Genomic DNA, 8710 nt, shown 5'->3' on the forward strand with positions numbered 1-8710 from the left:
TAAAAATAACTTTAAAAACAAATTCTCAAACATTTAAAAAATAGTTTGGCTAAAAATAGTTTACAATGTTTAAAAACAATAGATGTGACAGTAGAATAATATGAAATGAATCTTTTAAAAAGTCTTCCCTCTCCAGCCCCATTTTTGGTCTCCTAAACTTGTCACGGTGCGACTTAAAATAGCCAATCAGATTGTAGACAAAGAAGGCGTGACCAATCAATTCCTAGTGTGTGCATGCAGTTTGCCGACGACTGTTATCGTTTTCTTGGCTGGATTCTTAAACTCCCGTCCAGCTAGCAACAAAAGTTGAAGAGAAGGAATCATACAGCCCTAGAGACAAACAAATTGTGATTTTCTATGCGGGACGTCTGCAACACAGGGCCTGGAAAACCAACGCCCAAGTCATTCTTCTCCCTGTCGTCTGGTAAGTTGTCATCTATTTTAATTGGTTGTACATTTCTAATAATACACAAAGCCGGTAACATTTCATGTTTGACAACATTCCAACATTAAAAATAAGCCATGCTAGCAGTGTAGCCACCGTGGCTAACATGAGTTTGCGTACAGGTGCATGTCGTGTGCATGTTAGTGAGGGGCGTGGCTTGATGGGGCTACATTCACATGCACATACTCCACTTTTTAAGATGGCAGATTCTTTTTTTTTTAATCACATTTTTTGCAAAATTAAAAATGTAATTGAAAAAAATATTTGAGCAAAAAAGAAACATTTCCAAGATTACGCTAATGAAAAATATTATGGAGTCAAAGAACAGTATAACTGTTTTCTTTAAAACTTAGGCCATAAACAAAAATAGGAACATTTTTTGCTGAAAAACTAATTATTTTTAACATAAAATCACAATTCGAAGAAAAAAAATAGTAAAATGTATATAGGGGGGGGGGGGGGGGGGTAAAGAAGAACTCCCCAAATTAATTATATCCATAATATATTTACACAAAATTACAGAGTTGATCATCTTTATTTCTGAATATAAAAATAAGATAAATAGAAAAACAATTAGGCGTTAGGTGTTTTTTTTTTTTGGTAAAAGGCAAAGTTTCAAACATATGCCCTAAAATATACTTTGTCTAAAAACAAAATATTTACAATTTTTGCTGAAAAGAACAAAAACACACAAAACTTGAGCAGAAAACCAATACCGCAGGAACGGTATTATTATTTGTTTTAACATTATTTAGTGGAGGATCTGAGAATAGCAGACATTTTCTTGGTGGAAAAAAAAACTAAAAGAAAAAATTCACAAAATTAAATCAATAAAAATAGATAAATAAATAAATACTTTTATCAACCATTTTTTCTAATAGGGTGGGGGGGGGGGGTTGGAGAATCACAAAATGTTGCTTTTACTTTTATTATGGGAAACAAATGAACAAGCAAGTAAAGACAAAAAAAACAACAACTTTGTTTGGGAATAAAACATAAAAGTCACTAAATGTCAAAGTCAACTTTATTGTCAATTCCTTAACATGTACGTACGTACGAGACATACAAAGCAATCGAAATGTAGAAATCTGTTTGGGATAATAATAAAAAAAGACCTAAAAATGATAAAATAAAATATTTTAGCCAAATAAAAATGTAATCAAACCACCAAAAATATTTTAGGTAAATCACAAAAAAATTGCCCCAAAACACAAAATATTTTACTTTGAGTATATGAAGGATATTTGTTTCAGATAAAAATAAATAAATAAATTAATAAATAAATAAAACACAAGATTTTACCAAAAAGTCCTGTTTTAGAATTAAAATTTTAAAATTCAAAATAAATTTTGTCTCTGTGGAAAAATGAGTTCCTATTAAAAAGCGGACAAGTGAAAGGATTTTACTGGTCAACGTGAGGAAGCCCGAAGACATAAAAAACACGCAGACACACTCGCGCTCTACTGGTACTTGTTGACGAACGTCAAATACTCGTTGACGTCGTCGGGCGAGCCCACCACGAAGGGCACCCGCTGGTGGAGGGCCCGGGGCCGCACGTCCAGGACCCTCTGGGTTCCGGTGGTGGCCACGCCCCCCGCCTGCTCCACCAGGAACGCGATTGGGTTGCACTCGTACAGCAGACGCAGCTACACAGACACGGCAAAAAAACAAAAACACAAGTACCACCTGTTTTTTATTTTAGTCGTAATTTTTTTTTTTTTTTTAAATATTCATAATAATAAAGAAATAAAAATCAATAGGCAAATCTCTACCAATGTGGAATGTTCATCCCGTTTCATCTCTCATCAACTGTGCTGCTGTTTTGGTTAGCAACAGTCAAACTGTGCTTATCTTTGCGATGGCTGCAACTGCAGGTGAATCTCAAAGTGAAGTTGAATGTTTTTCCCCTCTTCTTATCAGCCAATCAGCTTCCTCCCCGCCCGCCTTTACATCCTGCCCAGCTGTCATCTCACTATGACTTTCACTTCTCCTGCTTCTCTTTTTATCTGCTATGTCACTGCAGCGTTCTTCACTTTTACGTTTTATTTTTTTATTTTTAATCAAGAAAGTAAAACTGCACCATTCCACAATGGCGGGGTTTTCTGTGTATTTAAGAGGAATTGAAATAGGCGTCATGAAAGCAGGTGCTGTCGTCTCTGAAGGTGAAGCTTACCTTCCCTTCTGGGCTTTTTTGGTTGGCCGGGTACATGAAGATGCCGCCGTAGGCGATGGTGCGGTGGACGTCCGACACCATGGAGCCCACGTAGCGCGCGCCGTATGGCGTACCGCCGTCCTGCTCAACAGAAGACAAGAGCTGAATAGGCAAAATAATAATTATAATTAAACATTGGGGGGGGTCGACACATAAATGGCACAAAAGGCAATCATTTTAAATAAAAATATAAAATAAATTTTGGGGGGAAATGTCTTTAGAAAGTTGAAAAATTTACAAAAAAAATAGGAATATATATGTGTTGCACAAACAGTGGAGTTTCTGTTCAAATGTCTGTAGCCTCGCAACTGTCAATGCTAACCGTTAGCATGTAAGCCCGTTGGAATGTCAGCAGCATTTTGCATTGTTATCATTAAGCTAAGTGGGGCAATAGTTTGATTATTTTCAAGACGCAAAGAGTACTAATAAGCTTTATATTATATTATATTATATTATATATTATATTATATTAATTATATTATATTATGTGGCAAGTCCAGAAAGTAAAAATCCTGCCACAGTTTGGCTTTAGCTCCAGGTGCTAGCTTGCTAGCTCCCTAGCTAGCTCCCCGGTTGCTTGTTTACCTGCTAGGGAGCTAGCTAGCTAACACGAGGGGCCAAAGCTCAACTGTGGCAGGGTTTTTTACTTTCTGGACCTGGATTTGCCTTCTCTTTTAATGTAAACTTCAGCTGGGACTGGCAATCAAAGCTCATTTTTGAAGGTCTGTTTACAATTATCACATTTTTGGCAGGTGTGTTTCCTAAAGCGTCGACTCAGCACTCGTCTATATAAGTCGGAAAAGAGGACGTGTGTTGACATTCCAATGGGCTCAACTCATGTCAACAACTCAAAGTCCACTAAATGGGCCAATTAAACAACTTTTAAGCCCCTCGACAGAAACGCCATCAACATTGATGTTTTTTGATTGTCTTGTTTATTTTGTGTCCATCTGCTGCGACATAACATTTAATTCGTTTTTCAAATATAATGCCCAATTTGAAGGCAAACCGTGGATAAATGAAAGAAAAGTTTCTGACAGAACGTTTAATGCTACGTGACCAATGATAAAAAAACAAACATCGCTCAGGTGTGTGCTAACGGTTCTAACGAACTCTTTTGACTTCAAACTTTGTGGAGCCTTCCAGGCAATGCGTGACGCATTGCAGTCATGTGCTTGCTGACTCACGGCCCAGGAAACACACGCCAAGGCCAAATGTGTTGACTAATTCCTGAAAACACATGCACGCACACTCAGAGGGACTGGGATGAAGGCGTCATGGAAAACGAAAAGATGGTTTCAAAAGGCCGCATTGATGGCTTTGCAGGCATTTACAATACTCTAATAATGGTATTTGGAATCACATTTTGCTTCTGATGAGTTATTAACATTGTTTTTTAGTTTTAAATTATATTTTAGCCGTTTATAATTATGTTAACTCAGTATGGCTCAATGAATAGAATTGTATTTTTATCTGTGTTACTTTCATGAGAGAAAGGGCAACGGGTTTGTACATTTGCTATCTTTATGGGAGTTTCGGTCTCTGCCGGTCGGAAGGGAGGCACAGGCTTATTATTATTGTATTCTTTTAATCTGATTTATACCCATGGGAACGGATTCTCTTGTATCCAGTTGTAACCAGGTGTGTTGTGGGCTGACCTTTTTCTGAACCCTTTTTGTGAATAAATAACGATGTGAGCTGGAGAGAGGGGGCCACATCAGAACAGATGATCGCTTGGATGATTTGTCAATGTGGACCAGAAGCTTCTGGTAATTAAATCTTTGCAAAGGAACTCCTTCAACAGAATCTCACCATTCAGTTAATTGAACACGCAAAGAGTACAATACTTAATATTGTCTACTCTAACACTTCCAATAGGACAATTGAACTGATTGATTATCGAAGCTCACAAATTCTAGTTTGCACGCTATACAGCAAAGCAACAATTCAGCAGAATTGTTCAGACTGTTGCTGGGCAGAATTGATCAAGTTGGAAGAGATATAACCAAATAAAACAATAAAACAATTGAAATTTAAAAAAATTAAAATAATAGAACGAAAATATCCTAATCAAATAAAACTGAATTAAAAAATATTTATTATAAATATTTAAAATTAAATATTTAATATTTTCAAAACAAATACAAAATAATGATTAAAGAAATATTTTTAACAAAAATAAAATAAAAAATGTAAATACAAGAAATGAAATAATTGACAAATAGATTGATATATTGATAATTAAAAATAAATAAATTAATTTTAAAAAATGATAAATAAAATTACACTAGAAAAAAACTAAAATAAAAAATTAATAAAAAGGAAACTTAACACGAGCCATAAAAAATAAACACTTAACACATAAGAAATGCATTCAATCCAAATCAAATCTTGAGTAATAGACATAATTCCCATCAATTTCTCAGCAAAAAAAAACAAAAAAGGAAATGGCAATATAGTGCCAACGGGCTCACTTTGTGTGACCCAAAAAAGTTACAGTTTGCGTTTTGTCGTCTGCGGCATCTCGCTCGCAACAAAATCTATTCCTAATCGAATCTATAAGTCATCACTGTACCAACACATGACCTTGCACCTTGCATCACATGTTGCCTGCCTGCGCCAAAAAGTGCTGAGCGTGCGCATCGCAGACAGGAAGGGGATGTTGGGTTTGTGTGAGGAACAAGTGACCCCCCCCCCCCCATTCCAGTCAGATGCATGCAGCTGACCTCGGGATTCTTCTTGTGGTCGATGTAATGGTTGACGGACGGGTGGAAGTAGTTGGCGTAGCCCTCGTTCAAGCTGTAGATCTTCCCCCTGGGCTTGATCCTCACGTTCTTCTCGGTCAGGATGAACTCGCCGATGGCCTGGCGACAAAACCTATTTATTCAAATATGTTCCCGCGAAGTGGCAAAAGTACACACACTCTGTAGGCTACTTGTATTTAAAAATGAGTAAAAGTCACTTTCAAGTCATGTATATGAAAAAGTAACGACTGACAAATACTTTGTTGCTGTACTTAAGTACATTTTTCAGATGGCTGTCATTATGGGTTTATTTTTTCAACTCACTGGATCCAGCATGAAAAAATTGAGGCCGGTGCCGGTGCTGAGGGCCACCAAGGTGGCGCTGCCGTAGAGGGCGTAACCAGCACACACCATGTTGCTGCCTGGCTGGAGGGCGTCCTCCTCGGTGGGCTCGCCTTCCGTCACCTGAGGGGACAATAGAGAATCTAAGTATGTATATAGACAGTATGTATGTTTGTATACATTTATACCGTCTTAAAAATGTTAGGCAACCTTTTAACCTTGTAACCTTTTTGGGTCAAAAATTGGACCAACCCGCTACGAGGGTCAATAAAACTTTCTCTGTTACTTTTATTATTATTATTGTCATCATCATTATTATACAAAACTATTTTTTTTTTGTATAGAATAACAATAAAAAAGGGTTGTTTTGATACAAAAGTTGGCATTTTCTGCCATCTTAAACAATTCAACCAACTCATGGCATTTACCAGCTACAAGATGACGCCCTCTAAAGGCCACAAGACGCTACTGCAAATGTAAATAAAAGTTTCGTAATAAAAATAAATATTTCGTAATAGAGGGCTTGATAAATGGATTGATCATTTCAACCCGTGTATCATTCGTTCAGTCGTTTTTCCAAACAAAATGGGAAGTACAAAAAACAAAACAAATTAATGACTTCTCAATATTACACACAATATACACACCCCATGCAAGCCGTTGAAGCCACAGGGCGGCCATTTTACCACTCCCATCTACAGTATAATATACTATACGTATACGTACAGATTAGATGTCTTGGCCTATCAGCTATCCAGCAATATATACAGATCAGTGCACGACCACGAGTCAGATTATTTTTTTTTAAATCGCTTCCGGGTCACGCAATTTGTGTCAAGCAAAAATATCCAAACTGGATGAAACGTCCAAATGCTTGTGGTCCGTTTTTTCCCCCATTTTCCATTTAAGCACCAAATCAGAAAACGAGTCGTTCTCCGTTTTCTTCATTTTGGTTTTTGGAACGAATATTGAGAAGAAAAAAAAAAATAATATATATATATATATATATATAGTTTTTTTTAGTTGTTTTTTTTACTTCCCGTGATCGAGTGATGACACTCTGAAGGTGAATGATGGACTGATAGAAAGATAAAATGACATGTTAAAGTGAGCAAGTGACCGAGAGACTCACTCGTTTATAGACTGCAAAGATGGTGCCGATGGACGCCAGGCAGTCGATGTTACTGGAGCCGTCCAGGGGGTCAAAACACACCACGTACTTACCCTGCAACGCACAAGTTGAAGTGCCAATGTATTTATACATATACTCCTTGCAGGTGTGTATATCACACAGATGCGAATTTCCTGCGTGCGCATGCATCCACGCGCGCACGCTGACCGACCCTCTTGTCTTTGGGCGTGACGATGAGACCCTTGTCCTCCTCGGAGACCATGCAGCAGGTGCTGTAGGAGGCCTTCAACATGTTGATCACCAGGTCATTAGACAGCACGTCCAGCTTCTTCACGTCGTCCCCCGTCACGTTCACGCAGCCCGCCATGCCCTGTCTGCGTGTGACGCAAATATAGTAGTCAGTTAATTGCATAGCATACAAAGGTGACAAACACAATCGTATCCCCGCAATGGATAAGGTCTGAAATCAAAAGTCACTTAAATGAGACATTCTTAAAATTGCAATAACATAATTAGTATGATTGCGGGAACAAAGTCCTATTTTTGGAGAATATGCAGTGAACCCTCACGTTGGCTGTTTGGCATTCACAAATTCAAATGTTTGCAGTTTTCTTTGAAGCCAGAGTTCGTTATTTGCAGACAAAGCTCACATTTTTGCTATTACGTTATCGGGCTCAGTCGCTCAGGCTAACACGAAAGTATTTCAAAGTACTGCATTGCCGCCATCTTGTGGTCACTTAGTGTTAAGGAACTAGCAGTTGAAATGAGTTGAGCTTCACTTGGACAACGGGTGTCCAAGCTCGGTCTGGAGAGCCGGTGTCCTGCAGGTTTTGGACGTTTCCTTGCTCCAACGCACCTGTTCCAATCAACAGGATCGTTATCAGGCTTATGCTGATGAGCTTCAGCTGTGTTGGAGAAGAGAAAACATCAAAAACCTGCAGGAATCCGGCCCTCGAGGACCGAGTTTGGACAACACTGACTTAGACAAAAGTTTTGCACAGGTAATTTGGTTATTGGGATTTTATGCTGCCAAAAATAGCCAATTTTCTTCTTCTTCTTCTTCTTTTGTCAATTTTTGTAGATTGCGTTTTTATATTGTTTTTATTATTCTTATTCTTATTATAGACATTAACAAATAACAGCATAAGACAGATACTGATATACATCCCCATCCCCACCACCCTAAAAAAAAAAAATCGTTTTTTTTTTTTTAAAGATTAGCCGATTTTTACAGACTTTTTTCCCAGTCATGTAACAATCAAATATTGTGCCTGTAGTTCATATCTTTATTGTTGTAAGGTTTAGGAATTGTATTCATTATATATTTTTTTAAATTAATCAGTTGATTAATAGGGTATTTGATTTTTACTCTGCAAAGTATTGAAATCAGCATCAACCTAAAAAAAAATCCCTAACTTTCGGCCTGAAAAAAATATTTTGTTCGTAAAAAAAAAAAACTTTAAAAAATCTTCTTCTCTTAAAATTATATTTTTTTCCTCTTAAAAAATACATTAAAAAAAATCCTACAATTAGAACCTTTTTCTGAAAAGCAGACAGCATTTAATTTCCTGTGGCATTCCGGGGCGCAAACGTGGGTTTGAGATGACGAGGTAGATACTCACAAGTGAGCCAGGCCGGCCTTACGCACGGCCGAGGAGATGGCCTTGATGGCGGTCATCATGGCGTTGAGCAGCTGCGTCAGCTCGCCCGTCGCCCCCTTGGCCTGCCGACCCGTCTCCGTAACGAAGCGGGTCAGCGTCCACACGTCCGTGTCGAAGGTCGACTGGTCCGACATGCTGCCTCCCGTCCCGGTGCGGGTTTGAACGCTGCCTCGG

General features: G+C 38.1%; 1 protein-coding gene across 1 annotated transcript; it reads right to left on the reverse strand.

Annotated features, from left to right (window-relative positions):
• Nucleotides 1-1550: 1550 nt before the first annotated feature.
• On the reverse strand, nucleotides 1551-8710 carry fbp2 (fructose-1,6-bisphosphatase 2). Its single transcript, XM_086075092.1, has 7 exons — nucleotides 8498-8710; nucleotides 7087-7249; nucleotides 6876-6968; nucleotides 5726-5866; nucleotides 5384-5521; nucleotides 2619-2738; nucleotides 1551-2091 (listed from the first exon to the last, which is right to left on the reverse strand). Exons 1-7 carry the CDS (start codon nucleotides 8668-8670, stop codon nucleotides 1906-1908), a joined length of 1014 nt encoding a protein of 337 aa, XP_085931218.1. The 5' UTR covers nucleotides 8671-8710; the 3' UTR covers nucleotides 1551-1905.

The sequence above is a fragment of the Leptonotus elevatus genome, chromosome 5, assembly GCF_054856555.1.
Source record: "Leptonotus elevatus isolate MCC_2025b chromosome 5, RoL_Lele_1.0, whole genome shotgun sequence".
NCBI lineage: Eukaryota > Metazoa > Chordata > Actinopteri > Syngnathiformes > Syngnathidae > Leptonotus > Leptonotus elevatus.

What these genes read in the sequence shown, in the direction of transcription:
- fbp2 (XM_086075092.1), bottom strand. Translation starts at nt 8,670, where the DNA reads ATGTCGGACCAGTCGACCTTCGACACGGACGTGTGGACGCTGACCCGC. An exon ending in AAGGCCGGCCTGGCTCACTT is followed by an intron (nt 7,250 to 8,497) that starts GTGAGTATCTAC and finishes CGTCACACGCAG; the next exon opens with ACAGGGCATGGCGGGCTGCG. An exon ending in ATTTTTTCATGCTGGATCCA is followed by an intron (nt 5,522 to 5,725) that starts GTGAGTTGAAAA and finishes TTTTGTCGCCAG; the next exon opens with GCCATCGGCGAGTTCATCCT.